Source organism: Hyperoodon ampullatus (genome assembly GCF_949752795.1).
Source record: "Hyperoodon ampullatus genome assembly, chromosome: 3".
In the NCBI taxonomy this organism is placed as follows: Eukaryota; Metazoa; Chordata; class Mammalia; order Artiodactyla; family Ziphiidae; genus Hyperoodon; species Hyperoodon ampullatus.
The window spans coordinates 152498686-152523914 of record NC_136916.1 but is presented as its reverse complement, the minus strand read 5'-3'; the positions used below and the strand labels follow the sequence as shown (position 1 = coordinate 152523914).

At 42.3% G+C, this 25229-nt stretch overlaps 1 protein-coding gene across 2 annotated transcripts in view; it reads right to left on the bottom strand.

Moving 5' to 3' along the window:
- Positions 1 to 17856, bottom strand: part of EIF2B2 (eukaryotic translation initiation factor 2B subunit beta) — a gene marked incomplete at its 5' end in the record, with an annotated part of 35654 nt that extends 17798 nt beyond the window's left edge. Inside the window, 8 exons of one of the 2 annotated variants that reach the window (XM_079699004.1) lie at positions 10412 to 10972; positions 12880 to 12946; positions 14222 to 14359; positions 14981 to 15076; positions 16069 to 16232; positions 17165 to 17313; positions 17454 to 17574; positions 17694 to 17856. In XM_079699004.1, the coding sequence (XP_079555130.1) occupies positions 10815 to 10972; positions 12880 to 12946; positions 14222 to 14359; positions 14981 to 15076; positions 16069 to 16232; positions 17165 to 17313; positions 17454 to 17574; positions 17694 to 17856 (1056 nt within the window). In that variant the 3' untranslated portion in view covers positions 10412 to 10814. Of the gene's footprint in view, positions 1 to 10411; positions 10973 to 12879; positions 12947 to 14221; positions 14360 to 14980; positions 15077 to 16068; positions 16233 to 17164; positions 17314 to 17453; positions 17575 to 17693 lie in introns of those variants that run through there. The other variant, XM_079699005.1, reaches the window with a different exon arrangement.
- Positions 17857 to 25229: the final 7373 nt, after the last annotated feature.

Here is a 25229-nt window from a genome sequence, read left to right as displayed (position 1 = left end):
GGGTCAAGCCTGCCTTCCCTAGACCTCCCACAGCCTGCTCCCTCAGCCCCTCCTTCCCCGCCCAGCCTCCTCCACTTCCCTCTGCTGCTGCTTTACATTCTGTATCATCTCAGCCTTAAAGAGTTTGTCCACGCTCATTAAAAACGTGCTGGGTAGTCTTCCACTAGGCCTATAGTTGGATTATTTTAAGGATAAAAACAGCTGATAAAGAGAAACAAGGACCAGGATGGAATAGAGCAACTGTAAAGCACTGCTCATCATTCTTTGTTTTATTGCCTCCTTAAAACCCTTCGGCTTTGGAAAGCAATCTACAGATTCAATGCAATCCCTGTCAAATTACCACTGGAATTTTTCACAGAACTAGAACAAAAAATTTCACAATTTGTATGGAAACACAAAAGACCCCGAATAGCCAAAGCAATCTTGAGAACGAAAAATGGAGCTGGAGGAATCAGGCTCCCTGATGACTTCAGACTATACTACAAAGCTACAGTAATCAAGACAGTATGGTACTGGCACAAAAACAAATATAGATCAATGGAACAGGATAGAAAGCCCAGAGATAAACCCACGCACATATGGTCACCTTATCTTTGATAAAGGAGGCAAGAATATACAGTGGAGAAAAGACAGCCTCTTCAATAAGTGGTGCTGGGAAAACTGGACAGGTACATGTAAAAGTATGAGATTAGAACACTCCCTAACACATACACAAAAATAAGCTCAAAATGGATTAAAGACCTAAATGTAAGGCCAGAAACTATCAAACTCTTAAAGGAAAACATAGGCAGAACACTCTATGACATAAATCACAGCAAGATCCTTTTTGACCCACCTCCTAGAGAAATGGAAATAAAAACAAAAATAAACATATGGGACCTAATGAAACTTCAAAGCTTTTGCACAGCAAAGGAAACCATAAACAAGACCAAAAGACAACCCTCAGAATGGGAGAAAATATTTGCAAATGAAGCAACTGACAAAGGATTAATCTCCAAAATTTACAAGCAGCTCATGCAGCGCAATGACAAAAAAAAACAAACCAATCCAAAAATGGGCAGAAGACCTAAATAGACATTTCTCCAAGGAAGACATACAGATTGACAACAAACACATGAAAGAATGCTCAACATCATTAATCATTAGAGAAATGCAAATCAAAACTACAATGAGATATCATCTCACACCAGTCAGAATGGCCATCATCAAAAAATCTAGAAACAGTAAATGCTGGAGAGGGTGTGGAGAAAACGGAACCCTCTTGCACTGTTGGTGGGAATGTAAATTGATAGAGCCACTATGGAGAACAGTACGGAGGTTCCTTAAAAAACTACAAATAGAACTACCATACGACCCAGCAATCCCACTACTGGGCATAAACCCTGAGCAAACCATAGAGTCATGTACCAAAATGTTCATTGCAGCTCTATTTACAATAGCCAGGACATGGAAGCAACCTAAGTGTCCATCAACAGATGAATGGATAAAGATGTGGCACATATATACAATGGAATATTAGCCATAAAAAGAAATGAAATTGAGTTATTTGTAGTGAGGTGGATGGACCTAGAGTCTGTCATACAGAGTGAAGTAAGTCAGAGAAAAACAAATACCATATGCTAACATATATATATGGAATCTAAGGAAAAAAAAAAAAAGGTCATGAAGAACCTAGGGGTAAGATGGGAATAAAGACACAGACCTACTAGAGAATGGACTTGAGGACACGGGGAGGGGGAAGGGTAAGCTGTGACCAAGTGAGAGAGTGGCATGGACATATATACACTACCAAACGTAAAATAGATAGCTAGTGGGAAGCAGCCGCATAGCACAGGGAGATCAGCTCGGTGGTTTGTGACCACCTACAGGGGTGGGATAGGGAGGGTGGGAGGGAGGGAGATGCAAGAGGGAAGAGATATGGGGATATATGTATAACTGATTCATTTTGTTATAAAGCAGAAACTAAGACACCATTGTGAAGCAATTATACTCCAATAAAGATGTTCAAAACAAAACAAAACAAAACAAAAAAACCCTTCAGGCAGGCGCAAGCCCACAAGGGTTGGTGGCTGGAGCTGGCGCCCCAGGCGGCCCGCAGCTCCAGAGCCTCCGCCTGCCCATGTGGGGAGCTGTCAGCTCCAGCCCTGCTCTGTCACAAGCTTGTTGATCATATGAAAAGTCTAGAAACAGGTCCCTTGACAAGACATCTAAACATGTTGTGACTGGATTTGTGGGGGTTGTACACGTGGTGACGTAATGAAATTCCAGATTCAAGTGGATGAAAAGGGGACGAGCGTGGACGCCAGGTTTAAGATTTGGCTGTGGCTCCGATTGCCTCCAGCCGGTGAGCCACCCCGTGGGTAAAAGGGAACCGGCGGGGGAAAACTTGACCATCAAAACACGGACACAGGTACTTCCCTGATGGCGCAGTGGTTGAGAATCCACCTGCCAGTGCAGGGGACACAGGTTCGAGCCCTGGTCCAGGAAGATTCCACATGCCGCGGAGCAACTAAGCCCGTGTGCCACAACTACTGAGCCTGCGCTCTAGAGCCCGCGAGCCACAACTACTGAAGCCTGTGCGCCTAGAGCCTGTGCTCCACAACGAGAAGCCACCGCAATGAGAAGCCCGCACACCTCAACGAAGAGTAGACCCCGCTCGCCACAACTAGAGAAAGCCAGCGCGCAGCGACGAAGACCCAACGCAGCCAAAAATAAATAAATAAGATAAATTAATTAAAAAAAAAAACAAAAACAAAAACATGGGCATAGCCAAGGAACTCTCCTTCCTCCTGTGGCTGCACTGTTCCCTGCTGGCTGAAGGTGCAGCCCAGGCCGCCCTGGCAGATGACACAGGGAAACAAGAACCCAAGGGGGCAGAGGCGGAGAAGAAAGGAGCCCTTGGCGAAGAAGCCTCTGCCAGGTCGTATCAGCTGTTTGCTTCCCCCCTCCCACAGTAAAAGAGCTATGGGATACACACAGGTGCTGTTCACACTGCGGCTTAAATGCCAGCAAAATACATAGTTTAATTGTTCTGAATCCTGTGGTTTCTTTCAGCCCACATTTATCACCTTAACCCAGGTCATGTATATTTTGAATTATGTATATGATCTCAAAACTGAAATCAATAATGAAGTCTCAAGTTCTGGTAGTCCACGAAGTGCACAAATATCTGATTTCACCTGAATCTATTTTGGGGAAGATTACCAATAGAATGTCTTGGTCTAATCATTTTTTATAGAACCAATTATTGTACATAAAACATATTTGCATATATATAAAAAATAAACAAAAAAGACAAAAAAATAAATAAACCCCCTTTCAGAGACTGATATTGTTCATATCCCAAACCAGTAAAATGGTGAAAGTACTATGCACTTGTTTTAGAAAACATTTTTTTGTCCTTAAGAATCTCTATGTGAAAGCAATCTTCATATAAAAAATGCAGCATTTATTCTTTCAACCTAGCCAGATATATTCTCTACACTTTTTTAGGAGATAAATGTTACTTTGGTCCCTTTCCAATTGTATCTTGGTTTCGTTACAGTATGCCTAACTAATGGCCTCGTAATTTCATTTGGGACCGGGACTGATCTTTCTGCAGATGCTTGTTATGCCACTCTTAATCCGTATTCCCCCTACCTTTTTAGATGACTTGATTTCTGGTTAATAAGACTCAAAAGACTAAAGTCCTATAAAAGAAAAAAAGAAAAAGCAAAAAAACAGCTGGTAATGTTTTTTGCATCTGGGATGCCATACAATGAGAAAGATGTTGCAATGAGAATATCTACTTTTGTATTTCCTGACCAGCCTGCTCCCACTGGTCTTTGTAGCAAATGGAATGATTTTCTTCGTTTTTTAATACAGGAAACAAATTTGTGCTTACGGGAGAAAAATTCGTTTGCCGGCAGCCCTGCAGTGAATCTTACGGGAGTGATGAAGTAGTGCATTCACAGAAGGTTTAGGGAAAGCCTTCACTGGTTTTCAAGGGGATCCTCGTAGATCCTTGTAGAATTACATAATTGGAACCCTGAAGAATAGGCACCACTGGCCTTTATTCTTCTAAATACGTAAAAGTGGTTTCATAGACTGGGAGGTCTAGCCTTAGAAAGGAGGGTATTTTCAGGGGCTCAGCCTCCAGGCCTGGTGGGGTGCCGTGGCCTCTGGACCTCTGTCTCCCCTCTCCAGAGCTACATGGAGGTCAGCTGTCCTGGGAGTTTTAAAAATCTTTTTAGGTCAGACCAATCTGTACAATTTAAAAAAAGCGTTACGATACCTCTTATATTAGGGTGATGGGGTGTGATTTCACAAGGTCTTGCTAATCATCTCAAACCCCTGTGTTCTTGAGAAGAGCAGAAGACTAGAAAAAGTTCTCGAAAAAGCATGTAACCAATCATCCTGCCCAGCCTGACTCTAGCAATGCAAGAGACAATTATACTATCTTAATAATTTATGAACTCAGTAGCATGTATCAGCATAAAACCAACCAATTAGCCAAAAATATCTAACATTACTTTTATTGCCTGTTAGGGTTCTGTTTCATTCTGTTTTGTTTTTTAACTCAGGTGCCATAAGAGCAGAGATACATTTAATCTTCAAACACATGACGGTAATCATTAACACCTATATGGTGTTTTAAGGTTTACAAATAATATTTGCATAACTTATTTGAATTTCTTGGCAACCCATGAGATAAGGTGGTATTATTCTCCCCATTTTACAAAGTGGGAAAGTAAGTCTGAAAAATATTCTCTAAGATCACGTAGCTAATAAGTAAAGCGGAGAGTGGTATCCAAGTTTTCTGGCTCCAAGAACAAGAATACTAGCTACCTTTTTTTTTTAAGATTTTATTTTATTTTTAATGTTTATTTTTTTGGCTGTGTCAGGTCCCGGTTGTGGCACACGGGCTCTCTGTCACGGGCTCCTCTAGTTGTGGTGTGTGGGCTCCAGAACGTGCAGGCTCAGTGGTCACGGCACATGGGCTCAGTTGCTCCGTGGCATATGGGATCTTAGTCTCCTGACCAGGGATCGAACCTGCGTCCCCTGCATTGGAAGGTGGATTCTTAACCACTGGACCACCAGGGAAGTCCCGATACTAGCTTCCATTTACTGAGGGCTCACTATATACCAAATGCTTTGTATACACGATCTCTAATCCTTACAACGGTCCTCTTAGGAAACTAGTATCTCTGCCGTGAGACTACTAAACCTCAGAGATGTTAACCGGTTTGCTGAGAGGGAGAATTCCAGCCCAGGTCTGTAGGACTTCACACTGCACACATTCCCATTATTACCCACACTGCCCTATATCTTTTTAATTTATTAGGGATTTATCAGTTTGTAAACCTAGTGGTTTAACTGTACTTGATTCTGGTTAGCGGAGGCTTTGTTAACTTCAGAGTAAAACTTGAGAGATGAGATGTGTAACGAAGCCATTCTTAACGAGTTCCTTTGTCAGTAACACTCATCAGAATTGTACTGAGAAATAAAGGTGCATACCTTCAAGAAGCTTAGCTTCAGTCAGGGAGAGAGACAAGAAAACTAACGATAGACGAGGTAACTTTCTCTAAGTGTAGGGATCACCCTGAGTTACAGCTATGTCTTTATTATTGAAATAAATGGAAATTAACAATTCTACCGTCAGAATTAAGGCTATATAGATGGCAATAGGAGCTAGTATCAGAAAAGCTTAAGGCAAAGCTTAGAGAGTAGGCTAGAAGGAAAAGGAGAGTCTGGGGAGCGGGCTAGGGCAAAATCCAGAACCCAGCTGGGGATCTGGAACTCCATGAGTAGCTGAGAACGGAGAGGGTCTAGCAATCAGATGTCAGAGCAAGGCAACAGGTCAGACACAAATGAACAGCTGGGATCTGGGCCTAACAGATCGTAAAAAGAACAAGGCAACCATAACAGGTCAGAGCAGGAAGGGGCCCAAGGCCAAGTTCTAGAGATGTGCAGGGGGCTGAGGAAGCCATGCCAAGCAAGAACAGATGCAGCCCATCAGTTCCTAGACGGCACTGACAACCAGGCTCAGCCGGAGCTTCAGGTGGGGGCCAGTACCGGCGTATCTGAAGGAAGGGAAGAGCAGTTTCTGGCACAAAGAACCAGACTCTCCCTACCTGTTTTCCACTGAAGTGCACCTCCTTCCATCAAAACCCTTCACAGGGCTTCCCTGGTGGCGCAGTGGTTGAGAGTCCGCCTGCCGATGCAGGGGATACGGGTTCGTGCCCCGGTCTGGGAGGATCCCACATGCCGCGGAGCGGCTGGGCCCGTGAGCCATGGCCGCTGAGCCTGCGCGTCCGGAGCCTGTGCTCCGCAACGGGAGAGGCCACAGCAGTGAGAGGCCCGCGTATCGCAAAAAAAAAAAAAAAAAACCCTTCACAAAAGCAGGCTAACAAAGAACTGACTGGTATGTTTGCCACTGTATATCGTGCCAATTTTCACCCCTTCTCAGTTGAAGTTGCTCATCAGCAGTGAGATGGCAAAAAGGTGGGCTCAGAAGAGAGGAAAAGAAAGCCTGGGAAACCAAAAATCTGGATAATCTGCACGAAATAAACCCTTCCTTCTTTCTCTCTCTCCATTTATTCATTTATTTATCATTCAGTGACATTTAGTGAGTCCCTTCTAAATGTATTGAGGCAGAAATTGTGGGAGAGATAAAGAAAAAAGAAGCTATCTTATGGTTTAGGATTTTTCAAGCCCTTGAATCACTTTCATCCCGTGCCCATTTGTCACAGAGCACTCAATCTGATCCAGAAATATCTGATAAAGTTCAGGCAACCTGATCAAAGCCTGTAGGAATCTGAGTGCCTTACATACTGCAATCTATCGAGCCAGCAAGCTAGCATGACTCAAGTAGCAGTGTGAAGAAGCTGGATTTGGCCAGACTTTCCCTGTACAACTTGCCTGACTAAACAACTTGCTCTAAGGAGCATTTAATCATGATCAAAAAAAAAGGTAGTTTGGAGTTAGCTACTGCTATTAGTTTATCATTACTTAAGTATTTCATGACCTCTCTTTTATCGTAGTTAACTGCAGAGTTTTACACATAAATTATGAATCTTTGGAATCTTGTCAAGTTTTTAAGTAGTTTCCTTCTTCTCTAGGCAGGTCTTAATTCTAAATGTAACTAGGGACTTCCCTGGTGGTGCATGGTTAAGAATCCGCCTGCCAATGCAGGGGACATGGGTTCGAGCCCTGGTCCAGGAAGATCCCACATGACGTGGAGCAACTAAGCCCATGTGCCGCAACTACTGAGCCTGCGTGCCTAGAGCCTGTGCTCCACAACAAGAAGCCACCACAATGAGAAGCCCGTGCACCACAACGAAGAGTAGCCCCCGCTCACCACAACTAGAGAAAGCCCGCACACAGCAACGAAGACCCAACACAGCCAAAAATAAATAATAAATAAATGTATAAAATAAATAAATGTAACTAACATGCCTGCAAAAACACTACTGAAAGGCCCCTTCTCATCAGCACATTTAATTTAAACATTAGGCGATCGTCGTTTCAAGCGTGGTCAGGCTTGAAGGCAGCCCTCTGCTGTGTGTTGTGAAGACTGAAAGCTTAGACTATAGCTCTTTATTGGTTGTAATCGCTCAGCCATTGCACAACATCCTGGAACAACTGTTTGGTGAATGAAAGGATAATCCAAAGCAAAGCAGATGAGATTAAAAAAACACTTCCAAACCACATTTCAAAATAGCTCCTTTGTGTCAACTAGATGCATGTCTGCAGAGGGAGTTTTTGCAAGGACAGGTGGATAGTGTAGGCTTTACAATAATTACATCACCATCTGGTACTATCTTTCTGGCAAAGCATTCTGATGTACTGAGTTCTACATATGTGGTATTACAGAGTCATGGAGCTCAATGGTGGAACTGTGAGCCTGGCAGCCTTCATAAACCCAAAGACTGCTGCAACAGATTACTTTGAGAAATGGCTTTGAAGCACATCTGTGAAACTTATGATCTTACGAGTACCGGCATTTTTTTCTTTGAGGTATCACTTTACACTTCAGTTTTTCTTGGTAGTGTATTTTTCAGAGACTTCTCTTAAGAGGCTATGTTGGGAATTTCTATTCCTTATTTGAGTTCCAGGAATTGTGCCTTTCCTGCCCTCCGTCCAAATTGGAAGACATAAACCGTGGGAAAAAGCATCTTTACAACTGTATTGAGTAAGTGATTTAACTTGGTTTATTTCGCATATTCAGGAAGACTTCCACGTCCATGGAATCCTCTATTAATTCTCCAAGCTACAACAGTTTTTAAATGAACTTCTGGATTCTGCTGCAAAAGCAGGGGTGGGAGGCAAGCCCAAACAAAGGCTGATAAGGTAGGAAGCTGACACAAACGCCTTAGCTTCTCCCTGTTCAGATCAGGTTCTCCCTTTCCAATATTTACTCTTCCTCAACTGGGAAAAGGGAGAGAGAGAAATAGAAAAACTAGGCATACAAACAGCTTTGTGGGATTTACTTGACTGAGGTTCTAAAGAGTACGCATTTGTGCAGTTCTGTTCTAGGCACTGTAAGTGTTGACCAAAGAGACAGCCTCTACCCTGGTAAACTTCGTCCATCTCAGTTCTCCCTGGGCAGGATGTTGGTACTAATTTTAGACCCAGAGACCAAGATGCACAAAGGACAAGTATCATAAAGCACTTTTGGAGCCAGAAACAGATTTAAGTTCCTTGCCTCACTGCTGCTCTTACCCCAGAGCACGTGGTCGTACCCAAGTGAGCTGCCGTCAAGAACTGGTGCCTTCAGAGGAGACAATTGCTCGAAATTGGTAGCTATAAGCCGCTTTACTGAGAAAGCGTGGGGTCTTAGATGCTTTAAGAAATAATTGACAGAGACCTAAGTGAGCCAGGCTCTTCTGTGTCAGAGAGCTTTTAGGTCAGTCCTTTAGACTGACCCTCTTCAGTCTTGCTTTTTCCCTGTCTCAGGGAAGATAAGAGTCCTAAGGAAAAGACCTGCCCATGTCAAGTAGCTAACAGAGAGTAGAGCCCTTTCCCTCACCGTCTACCTCTGGCCAGTGTTTATCAAAACAAGGTTATCAAATGCCCTGTTAAAAATCCCTTGGGTTGCTTGTTAAACATGCAGATTCCTAGAACTTCCTCCCGTACCTCACAGACACTGCTGTAAGAGGCAGGAGGCCGGCTTTGTGACAAGCATCCCGGGGGTTCCCCCTGCACACTCAGTGGACCTTGGACCCCTGTTTTGGACCAAACTTCCCAAACATGGCATCCAGATCATCTGGATAACCCGGGGAGACTTTTTGAAAACATAATTACTAAAGTAGTACACATAAAAAATAGAAACAATATACAAACACACTAAATAAAATTAGAAGCTGTCCTGCTTCTTGCCACCATTTGGTGTTATTCTTCCAGACTTTTATCCTATGCGTGCATGTATTTTGTTTTACGCAAGTTAGTTAGGGTCATGTCATGTAGATTGCTCTGCAGCTTGTTTTCCCAGCTTGATTTTGGTTTTATACAGAATATAAAATAGACTTGCTTACAAATCTATCCCACTCATTAACACAAGGGTCACCACTCAGATGCCTACAAGGGTTCGGCAGACAACATAAATGAGTTTAGTGGACATGGCTCGGAGCTGCAGAAAACTGGGGGTTTTCCATTTAATGGAATTAGAAGCTACCCAACTATAGCCAAATGCTGCCATTTGGGAATGTGGGCCCAGAGTTGCCAAATCTTCAGGAGAAGCAAGAAATCTGAATCTGTTTAATGTGTAACCTCCAGATTTTAAAATACTGGTAAATGATTCAAATTAAATACTAGATGAACCAGCCAAAATGTCTAATCCAGACACTGATCTCAAGCCACCCTTTGAAACCTCTGTTGCAGTGTATACATAATGTTCCATGGTACATCATACTTATTTTAAAACCTGTCTTGTTTTTAACTAACAGAATACAAAATGCTATATTGCTGGACACTTAGGCTGTGACATTACAGCTGCTACAATGGCCATTCTTGTCTGTGTCTTTGTGTGCTTATAAAAATAATTCTAGAAGACTCAAAATTGCCCTGGAAAAGGTTGTACCAATTTACAATCCTATTAACAGTATATGAGGGCGTCCTTTTCTGGGGCACTCTAAGCAGATTCTCACGTGCCAGCCCAGAGATCAGATGCAGTAGGTCTGGGATTGTATATTTTCTTAAACTCCCAGATGATTCTGATGATCAGTGATTTTGGAACCACTGTCTTGGATCATTAACAAGTTGTTTGGGATGAATTCCAGTCAATTATAAAGGAATCATAAATACTTTCATCTGCATTTCTGTTTTAGGCTGTTACCTCTGATTATTGCCCTCTATGAAAACACCAAAGGGCTCTGCTGCTGCTGTTGCAGGCATTTCAGTCAGAGCATGACAATAAATAAAACAACTCAGGAACCTTCGAGCAGCTTTTATTGGCACAGCCTCAGAAAAGGCGTGGTAGTCATTTCTGAGCAAAAACCTGTAGCTCAGCAAGGTCTTCAGTGTTGTGTTTAACACACCACTGAACCAGAAAGTTTAAGTTCCTGAAACAGATGCCCCAAGTCACTAAGAGGCTCCAAAATCAATAGGTCAAGCCCTGCTGCTCTGTTGAGACCTGAAAGGCAAAAAATAGTCCTGGATGTGCGTCCTGGTTATAGGATGACTGAAACGGCAGGGAACAGTATCAGTATCAAGTTTTCTCAGCTTGACTCCAGATCACTCCCCCATTACAAGGAAGATGTGTTTCAGACGTGGCACTGAAGTCTCCACTCCATTCTGTGTTTGCCTAAGCAGCTTCTGCTTAGGACGAGTGGTGGTCATAGGACATGATCATCAGGATGGTAGAGTTCACTCATCAGGCGGTAGATGTAGGAAGGCGCATTCCCACCAATGTTGGAGATAAAGAGGGTAATGAGCTCTGGGGGGACGTAGTCAAACACAGGGCAATGAACACTGACCTTCTCCAAGATGTCCCCTGAAAGGTAATCACACGAGCGAAAGATAATACCAAGGCTCTTGTTCTAATAATTAAGTATCTTATAGATTCCAGGCTCAGTAATGCAAGTATACTCGCCACCCCAAGAAAGGGAAACTGCAGCAACATACAAACCAGAAGAGATGACTTCAGATCATGATACACCCTATGCTTATAACTCTCTAATGCCTTTCCATAGATAACCCTTAGAATAATATTCAAATTTGGGATTGCAACCTTCAAGATCTGGCCCCTCGCCACCGCACTGCACTAATTATAGTTCATATTACTCTCTCTCTTGCTCATTACTCTCTAGCCACATGGCCATCTTTTTCCAACTGGCTAAGCATGTACCTAACTCAGGCCCTTTGCACCAACACCTGGAAAACTCTTTCCTTCATCTTCACAGAGCAGGCTGTATTTCTTCAGGACTCAGCTGAAACGCCATCTCATTAAGTCCCTTCCCCAGACTAAGGTAGTCCCCTCGTCACTTTCCATCTCATCCTTCGTATTTGTTTTCTTCCTAAAACATCCCATGACCTGACATATTCTTGTCTGTCTTTTGCAACATAATGTAAACTCTGGGGAAGCAGGGCCTATCTATGTTATTCACTGTTACATTCCTCATGCCTGAAATAGTGTTGGATACACAGTGGGTACTCAATAGTCATAAATATTTCTTGAAAGAATGAATGTTTGTATAAATGGTGAAGTTATTCAATTTCCAAGAAGAATCAGCACCCCGAGTACTATGCTTTGCTCCAAGAGGGTGTTAAAGCCCATGCGAACTGTTGATGAGGCAGCAGGCTCACTGAGCAAAGCTGCCTTCAGAATATGTGAGAGAAATGGACCCCAACACACATAGGTGTCCAGGCTACAGGCAAGTTTCAGAAGTAACATTTCAGAGCCTGCTTTCTTTGGCAGTCACGTTACCAAAATGACTCCCTGCAGCAGCCGAAAACAAGAACATTTTATCACTGGGTTGTCGCCTGTGTCTCAGACAACTTTCAAGGCCAAACCCAGTCAGTGCTGGGTGATCCAACCCACCATGGCCCCAATAACTCGGTTAAAATATATTAGTTATAGAAGAAAATGAACATGGATTAGATCAGGACCCCAAGCACTCTAAGCTGCTCAAGAGAACAGTCCCCACAAGAAGTATGATTAAAAAAAACCCACAGGGCTTCCCTGGTGGCGCAGTGGTTGAGAGTCCGCCTGCCGATGCAGGGGACACGGGTTCATGCCCCGGTCTGGGAAGATCCCACATGCCGCGGAGCGGTTGGGCCCGTGAGCCATGGCCGTTGAGCCTGGCGTCCGGAGCCTGTGCTCCGCAATGGGAGAGGCCACAACAGTGAGAGGCCCACGTACAGCAAAAAAAAAAAAAAAACCCACAACCTGGGCTTCCCTGGTGGCGCAGTGGTTAAGAATCCGCCTGCCAGTGCAGAGGACATGGGTTCAATCCCTGGTCCGGGAAGATCCCACATGCCGCGGAGCAACTAAGCCTGTGTGCCACAATTACTGAGCCTGCGCTCCAGAGCCTGCAAGCCACAACTACTGAAGCCTGCACACCTAGAGCCGGTGTTCTGCAACAAGGGAAGCCACCGCAATGAGAAGCCCGTGCACCACAATGAAGAATAGCCCCCGCTCGCCACAACTAGAGAAAGCCCGCGCGCAGCAACAAAGACCCAATGCAGCCAAAAATAAATAAATAAAATAAAAAATTTAAAAACCCAACTATACTCTAGATATAACATATCTTTAAAAAAAAAAACAAAAAAAACCCCACAACCTGACGGCATTCAATCCCATTGGCCACCAAAACCAAAACCAAAAGACCGAAACACACATACACAAAAACCCAAAACACACAAGCGCGTGTGCCACATACATTCAAGCAACTTCTGTACCTTCTGTGAAAGGCAGGACTTCTTCAGGAGCCACAAACTTGTGAAATGAATCTTCTTCATTGGGGAACTGGAAAAGAATTAGGGAAAAAGAAAAAAAAAGAGGGAGAGAGATCTGACACTTCCACTTTTAGGTATACACCCAAGAGAAATAAAAAACATACATCCACAGACATTTGATTACAAAGGCTTACAGCAGCATTATTCACAAAAGCCAAAAGGTAGAAATAACTCAGATGCTTATCAACAGATGAATGGATAATTAAATTGTGGTATATCCATGCAGTGGAATACTATTCGGCCACAAAAAGGAACAAAGTACTGTGCTACAACTCGGATGAAGCCCCAAAACATTATGCTAAGTGAAAGAAACCAGAAACAAAAGGGTCCATATTGTATGACCCCTTTTATGTGAAATATCAAAAGTAAGCAAATCCATAGAGACAGAAAGCAGATTAGCAATTACTAGGAGATGGGGAGAAGGAGGAATAGGGAGTGATTACTCAATAGGTACAGAGTGTTTTTCTGGGATGATGAAAAAGTTTTGAAACTACAGAGTGGTAGTTGCACAATGCTGTGAATGTAGTAAATGCCACTGAACTATACAATTTTAAATGGTTAATTGTATGTTACGTGAATTTCACCTCAATTTTTTAAAAAGTAGACACCTATAGATAGGCTGATATGTTCAAAGCAAGTAGTTTCTATCACTGGTGAAACTGCTCTTCACTTAGTAACTTCTTGTATTCAGGCTACAGAGGACAGTCCCTGGAACAAATAAAGCCAATTCTACGTTTCTAGTTTCAACTTACTTGGCATTTTCAGAAATGGTGTCAGCGAGTGGTGGCAATGTAAACAAAGGGCCTTCCCCAACTGTGTATTGTCCTGACCTTACAATTTTTTTTTTTTTTTTTTTGCGGTACACGGGCCTCTCACTGTTGTGGCCTCTCCCGTTGCGGAGCACAGGCTCCGGACGCGCAGGCTCAACGGCCACGGCTCTCGGGCCCAGCCGCTCCGCAGCATGCGGGATCTTCCTGGACCAAGGCACGAACCCATGTCCCCTGCATCGGCAGGCGGACTCTCTACCACTGCGCCACCAGGGAAGCCCCTGACCTTACAATTTTGACTTCCTGAAGCTGACACGTTGTAACTATCAATGGCTTTTCCTGGATCAAGACTTCTGTGGCTTTTTCCAGCCTCCACTGGGTCTAATCCATTGAGTAAATGAAGACAAAGAGAAGCCCCAGAGTGAGAAGGTTGAAGGCCCAGAGTTCAGACCTACACCTTGACTTCCTTCTGTTGGCTAGAGACAGACGAGAGAGTAGCTGGAGACGGACAGACATACCTGTGGGGAAAGCTTGAACATCGGTGCACAGACAATGAGTGGGGTGGAATGGTGCTTTGCTGCCAGCGCTAGAGTGTGAGTTCCTGTCACAGCTCTCAGGGCGCCGTTGGCCAGGATGGTCTTTGTGCCAATGATCACCTTTGGGACAGGAAAGAAAATGTGAGCCATCCTGGGCACAGAGCCCTAAACAGGCCATTGGGCACAAGAGCCTGAATGCTCAGCCTCAGTCTTGGTGTACTGGGGGGTCACACGCTGGTACACCCAAGGGAAAGGGAGTCTAGGCTCAGACCACAAGTTCTAGCATAAAAGTGGGTTCGCAAGGGAAGAATGAACATAGTACAGGACAGGAAACTGCAATATCTACTGTTCTTAGCCCTGTCTTTCCTGGAAATCTATCTGTCATACCTCCTGAGAAGCAGGGAGCCTTTCTTCCACCATCCACCACCGCCAAGCTCTCTGAGCAGAAGTGAGCAGCCCTTTACCAGATCCCTAGCAGCTGACACACTTACCTTAGTCCCACTTAATTCTTTTCAATGCTTTAACCAAAATGAAGCTCCTCCAAGTGAGGAACAATGATTCAGATAAAGGGGGAAACAAAATCAGTTAATAGATTTAAAAGGCCCATGTATGTATTTTTAAAAGGTGCTAGAAACTTTCCTCCCTTCTCATGGATATTGGGGGTGGGGTGGGGGTGGAGAACCAACATTTTAGAAGTATAATCTTCATGAATTCGACATACTATAACCCAAATACACCCACCTTGTTGACTCTTGACATAACAGCAAAAATGGCAGCATCCGTCATGACAGTTGTCTCAATACCTGTTTTGGACAAATTGACTGCCATCTCATGACCCTGCAATAGGAGAGAAAGGCTGATGCTGGGAGGAAGAGTGAGAGAGAATGAAAGACCTCTGGGGATTCTGTGATACTGGGCATATCCAATGTGCAATTTCCAACAGATAACTAACTCATCTGGTAGGTATTCTCTGGGAAGCGGGAGGAAGCCCAGGGGACGCTAATAAATGTTTATTACTCCCCAGCAGCACTAGGACAGCCACAAAACTGGAAATATGACTTGCTTGCATAATCCAGCAGAGCTGACAAGACAGATCCTAGCTCATTATTTTACAACATCCTTGCATGCTTACATATTTCCTTTTTTGGAGACCTATTATTTACCTAAAGATTGAGTGAGGTTAGACCAAGCATCAGTCATCCTCAAGGTAATTTACCCTATTTTGATTCCTAAAACAACCAATATTTATCTTTTCTTGGGCCTAGCAACTCACCCAACTTTCTTATGTTTTTTTTCTTTTTTTACCCCGTGCTATGAAAACATTTATTGAGCCTTTATTTTACAGAAGTGAATACCGCTGACTCTCTCAAGGAGTTTTTAGGAGAGGCATATATATATAAAAAACTTTATATATATATATATATATATATAAACTCTAACATGCAGTAATAGATATAATAATAGAGGTACTGAAGTAGGAAGTAGTATAGAGCTGGAATTGATTCATTTTCTATTGGAAGGGTTGGGGAGAAGAGGGAGAACAGCCATGAAAAACAGTTTCCCAGAGGAGATGATATCTAAACTGGGTCTTGAAGGTTAAAAACAAAGGTTTCATTCTTTATATGGTATGAAAAATGTGTCACCCAACTTTCCTAAACCAGTGTTTAAGAATGTTAACAGAATGAACTTGAAAATCCCCTTAGTGCTTTACTTTGTCTTCTCACTGTGCCTTTTGCTGATCAATTCAAAGATGGCATGGAGCCCACCTACCTCTCCTTTATTCTCTCCTCATTTTCAATTTTTCTTAGCAACTCCAGCAGTCCCCGTACCTGACAGAAAGGCGCACACTCTGCCACGATGACGTGGAATTTCCTCTTTCGGGCAGCCTCTTTGAGGAAGGCCTCCACTGTTCGGGAGAAGCCAATGGTCATGATCACCTCATTGGAGTGGATGTGCTCCAGAGCCTGGGCTGCGATGTTCTCCGTTGTCCCTTCTGCAAGAAGCCAGTTTTTCAAGGAAAATATGACACTGCCATGCTACAACACAGACAGACACTACAGAAAACAGAAAGGGATGTGCACCCTTCTCTAGACTGCCCACCTAGCAGACCCTGGTAACACGTGGTCAATGGACTTCATGTGGAATGTCACCTTTCCTTAAAAGCCCTGCTCCTCCACGATCTTCCACCTCCCAAGTTCTCAGCCTACCCTCTTGCCCAGCAGCACCCCTATTCATCAACTTACTCCCCGTGCCCCTGCCGGGTCCCAACACCAGCTCTTTACAATTGACTTTGAAGACAATGAATTTAGGCAAGAAATGGTCCAAATTGGGATACTCTAAAGTGCTGAGCGTGGGGTAAACAGAGCTTCCCCCAAAAGAACTCCTCCTCCAAAAGTGTCCACAACACCTCCACCTGACAGGGAGGCCACGGTAGAAAAATTGGGTGGGGGGGGAATTTGGAAGCAGCAGCTCAGTGCACAGACAGACCCGAGAACGCTGATTGCAATAAGTATCTGCAGTTCTCCCGGGTCACATAGACAAGGGGGATGGAGGTGGCCTGTGTGTATGTGTATGTATATGTGTATGTGTGTCTGTATAAAAATTCAAGAGGAAGTTTAGTGAAGGAGGGTCTATCAACTGTGGTTTTCGGGGGTTCATCTTCTTTAAAATAAAAATAAAGCTCTTCCCAAATAGAGTCTCCGCCACAGCAGATGTGCAGTCGATAAGGGGTTAGTCTGTAAGGAAATGTAAAGAGAGTTATCTTAGTCTACCACTTATTCCAACCCTTCCTAATCAGGATGAGGGCAAACTTCCGAGAACCAGAGGACTGGTAATCTCCCATCTCTGCTGATGAACAACTTCCAGGGTCTTCTGTTCCCTCGTCTGCCTGCCACCTGTCCTGTCCACCTAGGGATCAGGACTCACCCAGTTCCACAAGCAGCTCATTAATTGCTTCAATGATGTTGGACTGGAGTTGAGCATAATGGGAGCGGAAATCCTCGCTCAGGCCCCCGGATGTCAAGAGTTTGTGCAGGGACTCCTGCTGATCGCTCTCGTCGCTGCGTCCGTGGAGTCTATGGAGGCAACAAGACCCAAAGAGAGAGGTGGGGAAGAGATGTGGTCATTAAGGTAACAACAGCTGCTCAGCTCCAATAAAGGCTCCATGCAAAAAGCGTCACTGGGTCCAACCCCCGGCCCAGGACGTGGGCCTGACCTGCCATACTCCTCCCGGATGATCCTGAGCACTCTCCGCACCATGTTGCCCACAGTGGTCTCTGAGGGTTGAGCGGCCGTCATCCTCCGGCCTTCTCTGCGGATCAATTCCATCAGCTCCCCTGTCGTCCAAAGAGAGAGGGTAAGCGCGGCAAGGGCGCGGTGGGGCCTGGGCGACTTTCCGCCCGGGGATCGGAAACGGAAAGTGGCGAGGGAGGCGATGGAGCTAGGCCTGCCTCACCTGCATTGCTCCAGCGGTGGTCCGTGATGATCCGGCGCAGCAGCCCCAGTGTCTCCCGGGCCATGTCCTCGGAGCTGTGCCGCCCGCCGCCCCGCTTCAGTGCCTCCACGAAACTCTCGATCCTCTCGGACAACTCCGAGCCCTTGGCCTCAGCCCCCGGCATCTCGAAAGGACCCGCCTCGCCGGCGTAATCCGCACCTGCACGACCCCCAGGCTTGCACTTCCGGGGCAGGAGAGGTCGGCTTCCGCTCTGCGAGAAGACTCCAGTTTGGGAGACGGCAGGGCCACGCCCCTCGCTGCCACATCCCGCCCCCCCACCTGCCAGAGCCAATCAGAGACTTGGAGTTCGATTTGTTCAGTTACGGCCGAGCGTCCGCGCGCCTCCGAGGTTGGAGGACCGGAAGTGACCTTTCTTACCTCCTCAGACGCTGAAGATCTCGCAAGTGAGGCCTTAAGAGGGTGGCTAGACCAGTTGTGGAAACAGCCAGTCTGAACGTCCCCCACCACTACCCAAGGCTACGCTGGAGAAGTTGCCGCCCTCCTTCCAGGTCCCTCAGCTCCGGTGACGGCCCAGCCTCCAGACACAGACGCTCAGAGTGTGCGTCCAGGGTCAGCTACCCCATCGGCCGACGCCCCCATTATAATGCTGTTACACTGCGCGTTACTGGTTCGTTTGCGCCTCTGTCTCTTAATAGGTTGAGCTCCCTGAAGGCAGGGACAATATATATATTTTTTGTTTGTTTGCCTTTGCCTTCCTTTTAAACGTCTAGCACGCATAATATAAGAGGAATCGGGGACGAGGAGATCGAATACCCACCAATAAGGAGATTCAAAGTCGGAGTTAATATGGGAGCAAAGATGATGTCCTTCCATCTGAACAGACTACAGAGACTAGAGAGTATAACATAACACCAAGAGCTGCCATTTACTTAAAGCTTACTAGGTGTTGGACACTGTGTGAATTGTCTCATCTAATGCATCTCTGTGAGGTAGGTCCTCTTATCCTCATTTTACAGATCAGGAAACAGAGCCACAGAACTTAAGCAGTTAGTAAGGGGATGCGTTTGTATTTAAATCCAGGTGTGTCTGAACCCAAAGTCTCTGTGTAATGAGAATCTCTAATTATTTCCTTAAAATAAATTCTTAGAAGTGAAGTCCGTGGGCACACACCTTTCTAAGACTGTTGTTACAGTTGACAAATTGCCCTCCAAAAAAATATATCAATATGAAAATCAGACAAAGATAGTACAAGAAAAGAAAATTACAGACCAGTGTCCCTCATGAATGCAGATACAAAGATCTGCAACAAATTATTAGCAAACCAAATCCATCAATACATAAAAGATTAATGTATAATTATCAAGTAGAATTTAAACCTGGAATGCAAAGCTGTTTCAATATTCGAAAATCAATTTGAGAAACCATATTAATATTCTGAAAAGTAAAACCACAGGATCATATCAATTGATGTAAGAAGCATTTGACAAAAATCAACAGCCATTGAATTTAAAAAAAAAAAAGAACACAAAACCTCTCAGACAACTAGCAATAGAAAGGAAATCCTTCAGCATGATAAGGGGCATCTACAAAATCCTATACCTAACATCATACTTTATGGTGAAAGACTGCTTTCTCTCTAAGGTCAGGAACAAGGCAAGGATGTCCACTCTCACTACTCCTATTTAGTATTATACTCAAAGATCTAGCCAGTGCAATAAGGCAAGAAAAAGAAATTTTAAAAACATACAGGGCTTCCCTGGTGGCGCAGTGCTTGAGAGTCCGCCTGACGATGCAGGGGACACAGGTTCGTGCCCCGGTCCGGGAAGATCCCGCATGCCACGGAGCGGCTAGGCCCGTGAGCCATGGCCGCTGAGCCTGCGCATCCGGAGCCTGTGCTCCGCAACGGGAGAGGCCACAACAGTGAGAGGCCCACGTACCGAAAAAAAAAAAAAAAACAAAAAACATACAGACTGGAAAGAAAGAAAACTGTCCCTATTAACAGAAAACATCATTGTCTACATAGAAATTCCCAAAGAATCAATAAGAAAAAGCCTCCTAGAACTAATACATGAATTTAGCAAGGATACAAGGTCAACACACAAAAATTTATCATATTTCTGTATACTACTGATGAATAATCAGAAACCAAGATTGAAAACATAGTAGCTCCCAAAAGCCATAAAATATTTGTCAATTTTACTGTGTGTTAAGTTTAAAATGTCCAAAAAATTCTATGAGTTTACATGCTTGCTGGCACTTATGTTCTGGCCAATTTTGGATATTGTCATTATTTTTCCAGGTATAAAGCCATTAAAAAATAAGGTATGTACTATTTTATACATACAAAAGAATATGTGCACATGTGTCTATAGTATGTATATGCAAGTTATGAAACTTGACAAAAAAATGAACACCCATGGGCCCATCTGTCAACTTGAAAACTAAAAATCTCAAATTCATAGACACAGAAAGTAGAATGGTGGTTGTCAGAGGCTCGAGGGAGGGATTATTTATTGTTTAATGTTCAGAGTTTCAGTTGTACAAGATGAAAGGAATTCTAGAAATGGATGGTTGATGATGGATGTGCATTTATATTGTACAACAATGTAAGTGCATTTAATGCCACTGAACTACACACTTAAGGGTTAAAATGGTAAATTTTATGTTACGTGTATTTTACCACAATTTTAAAAAATAAATAATTTGTGATATTTAAAAAAAAACACCTAGAATACTGCCAGTACCATCCCATCAATGTGTGTGCTCTTTTCCTAACCCATTTCCCTGCCTTCTGCCGCACCCAAGGATAACCACTAAACTAAATTTTGATTGATACTCCTTTGCTTTATGAAAAAATAATTTATATTTACAATCCCTAAACAACATAGTGATTAATTTTGCTTGTTTTGGAGTTTTTTTACAAGTGGTATTATAATGTAATCTTCTACAAGTTGCTTTTTTTACTTAGTATGACGTTGCTAAAATTCATCCATGTTGTTATATGTATCTGTAGTTCTCTTGTTTGCACTGCTGTGTAATGTTCTATCATGTGACTATACCACAATTTATGTATTCATTTTCCTTCAACAGATATTTGGGTTGTTTCCAATCTTTTTGGGGGGTGAGAGAATATAAACTATAAATATTCTTTTGTATATCTTGGCATACCTACAAGTGGAACAGCTGGGTCATAGGCTATGTGAATATTCAACTTTACAAATAGTGTTAGTATTCCAAAGTGGTTAAATCAATGTATGCTCCCTCCAGTAGGGCTTAAAGAGTTCTAGCTTACCAACACTTGGTATTATCAACTATTTTGGGGGGTGGGGGGTGGAATCAGGTGGATATAAAAGGATATATCATTGGAATCTTAATTTGTTTTCCTGATTACTAATGAGGTTGTTCTTTTTTTTTTCCATATGTTTATTGGCTGTGTATTTTTTCTCCTTTGTGAAATATCTACTTGTGTCTTTTACCTACTTGCTTTTGGTTAAAAAAAAATCTTTTCTAATAGATTTGTAGGTGTTCCTTATATATTCTGAATACTAATTTTTTTCTTAGTTTATGGCTTGTCTTTTTACTCACTTTGAGATGTCTTTGAACAGAGTTCTTGATTTTAATGTGATTAAATGTATCAATCTTGTCTTTTTTTTTTTTTTTTTTTTTTTGCGGTACGCGGGCCTCTCACTGTTGTGGCCTCTCCCGTTGCAGAGCACAGGCTCCGGACGCGCAGGCTCAGCAGCCATGGCTCACGGGCCTAGCCGCTCTGCGGCATGTGGGATCTTCCTGGACCGGGGCACGAGCCCGTGTCCCCTACATCGGCAGGCGGACTCTCAACCACTGCGCCACCAGGGAAGCCCTCAATCTTGTCTTTTATAGTTAGTGCTTTTTGTGTTTTATTTAGAAAATCCTTCCCTAATCTAAAGGCATAAAGATAATCTCCTGTATTTTAAAAATTGCCTTTACACATAATTTTGAATTACTTTCTATGTAGGGTAAGAGCTGGGATCCAATTTTATTTTCTTTTTCCGTTCTTTCTTCAGTGATTTTCAGTGCTACCATTGTACTATGTGAAGTTTGTGTATTGTGTGAGTCTGTTTTGGGGCCCTCTATTTTGTTCCATTGCTAAATTTGCTTATCCCTGAGCCAGTATTACATTATCTTAATTATTACTGTCTTATTTTTTAAAAAGTCTTGCTCTCTGGTAAGAAAAACTCCCTTACCATATTCCTTTCTTTAAGAGTGTCCTGACTAGTTTTGGGCCTTTGCTCTTTCATATATATTTTAGAAATAAATTGTCTATTTCTCGGAAAAAAACACACTCTATTGAGATTTTGATTGACATTGCTTTAAATCTCTATATCAATTTGAGGACAATTGACATCTTTAAGATACTGAGTCTTACTATCCATGAACATGGTGTATATCTCTTCTTATTTAGGTCTTCTTTAATGTTGTCCAGTAAAATTTTATAATTTTCTCCATTTGGGTCTTGCACATCTTGTGTATAAAATTTATTCCTAGTCATCTTATATATCTGTCACTATTGTAGATGATTATCATTCTTTTTCATCATTGCCAAATTGATAGAGAAAATACAGAAACTCCTTTTAATTTTCATTCCTTTGCTCATGAATCAAGATGAGCCTTTTTCATGTTTATTTACCATTTGCATTGCTTCTCTTATGAATTACTGGTGCATGTGGTTTGCCCATTTTTCTAATATGATGTATAGCAGACATTCTGATTGTTCATTCAATATCCATTTTTCTCTTCCTTGTTAAAAATAACTGATTTTGTTTTGTTTCTACCCACAGGGAAGGTGGTTTTAGCTTATGAATAAATCCTGATTGGTCTAAGCCAAACATAGTAATTCCATTCTACTTTTTTTTTACAGATTGGTGTAGAATAACCCATTTTCTAGTCAGTGAGATGTAAGGAGAATCTGTTTGGGACTTCCTGGAAAGATTTCCCTGTTCTTAAGAAAGAAACAGAGAAGACTACGTAGTCTCTTCTATTTCTGGACTTCTTGGATGAGATTCCTAGAGTTAATGCAGCTATCTTGTGACCATGAGGTCTTAAGACTGAGGATAATGTTAACATTCTGAGGATTTCAGAACAGAAAAACGGAAAGAACCTAGACTCTTGATAATGTCAATACTTAATGGATAGTTTACATATATTAACTCTTCATCCTTAAAACAATCCTTTGAGACAGATACTATTAATATAACCATTTTCAAAAGAGGAACCTAAGGCATAAATAAGATAAGTAACTTGCTCAGTGTCACACACTCAGTAAATGGAAGGGTTGGGATGTAAACCCAACAATCTAGCTTCAGAGCCTGCACCATTAGTCTGTATATCGTGGTGCCTTTTTTTTTTTTAAAGTTGTGTGAAATCAACAAATTCAGAAGTTGCCCTACCTTTAGACTTCTTATTATATGAAGTGATAAATTTCTCTGTTGCTTATATAATTTTAATTGGAATTTTCTGTCATTTGCAGCCCAAAGCATCTTGATTTTGGGTATTTATTTTTTCTAGTTGACTTATGAGATCTATTTATATATTAAGGATACCAACTGTTTGACTGCAATTTATGTTGAAATATTAGTATTTTTAGAAACTTTGCCCAATTCTCATATATTGCTGTGGGATTGTAAATTGAAACCTTTAATAGGACAATTTAAAAAAAAAAGCAGAAGAGTTTAAAATGTTTTTTCATACCCTTTAAACCAGCATATTTATGTCTAAAGATTTATCCTAAGGAAATAATCAGAAATAATCACAAAGATTTATCCACAATATTTTTCACTTTATTATTTATAACACAAAAACAAGAATATTCCTAAAATTCAAAATTAGGAAATTGTTTGGAAATTATAGTATGGCCATACAATGGAATATCATGTTTTAGAAGAATATTTAATGACATAGGAAGTGCTTAATGATAAGGAGAATTGTTGACAACATATTAAGTTTCCAGTCACTCTGGAAAATAGTTTGGCAGTTCCTTTCAAAACTGAAAATGGACTTATAATGCAACCCAGCAATTATACTCTTGGTCATTTATCCCAGAGAAATGAGCACCTGTGTCCAAATAGGAAGTTGTACATGAATGTTCATAGCAGCTTTATTCATGATAGCCCCGAACTGAAAACTAGCCAAATAAGTGTTCTCTGATTGGTTAATGTTTAAACAAACTGCAGTACATCCATACCGTGGAATACAGCTCAGCAGTAAAAAGGAGCTGTTGGTGTATGCAACAACTTAGATGAACCTCTAGACAATTACACTGAGTGAAAAAAGCCAATCTCAAAAGTATACATACTACCTAATTCCATTTGTAACATTAATGATAAAACATAATTATGGAGATAAAGAATGGATTCATGGTTGCCGAGAGTTAGGGATGAGTGGGGGGATGGGATGGGTGTGGCTCTGAAGGCATGGCACAAAGGATAGTAGAACTGAGTTTCTTGATTGTGGTGATGGTTATGTAAGGCTACACATGAGTCCATATATAACTAGTGAAATCTAAATAAGCTCTATGGACTGTACCAGTGTCAATATCTTGCCTTTGATACTGTACCACTGCTGTCTAAGATGTTACCATTGGAGGAGGCAGGGGAAGAATGCATGGGCCTTGGTGTACCTTGCTTTCAACCTCCTGTGCATCTACAGTGATTTCAAAATAAATAAACGAAAACTTCATGAACCAGGGTTTATAAAGGAAAAACATGTATTTAAAAGAAAATCATAAAGCATTACATTACTCTAACTGTAATTGTTAAATGACTCAGTGCTAAAATAGATAATAAAAGAGAATTTATTTAAGGTCTGCAATTCTTCAAAAAAGCAGGATGAGAAAATAGTATAATTGGTGGGATGTCAATTTCATTTAAAATATTTATATATGTTATTCATATAAATTATAAAAATACACACACATACTTACACACACACACACCTATACACACACACACACATATACACCAAGTATCATTATCTACATGTCTACATATACCTATATCTATTTTTCTATATGCAGGTGTGTGTGTGTTTTTGTATGTGTGTATAAATGACGTATACCAAAATGTTAACAGTGGTTATCTCTGGATGTTAATGGTTACAGGTTTATCAGAGACCCCTAGTTGCCTCAAAAGCCATTGTTCTATGGTAATAGGGTTTTACCTGGGCAAATAGCCACCCAGAAAAAAGACTACATTTCCCAGTCTTCCCAGCAGGTAGATGTGGCCATGTGACTACATTCTTACCAATGGGATGGTATGGACGTGTTTTGTTGCTACTTCTGAGAACCTTCCCTAGGAGATAGCCGTCATGGGTCCTTGGCCTCTTTATCCTTTTCTCTTCTTGCTGACTTTCTGCTCTGCTAGCTTAGATTATGAGGATGCAGGCCTCACTGCAGGGATGGCAGAGTAGTGAGCTGGAAGGATCCTGGGCATCCTGAGGCCTCCGTGAGAACTCCCATGCCAGCCTGGACTTTTGGACTTCGTGTAGCTTTGAGCAAAATAA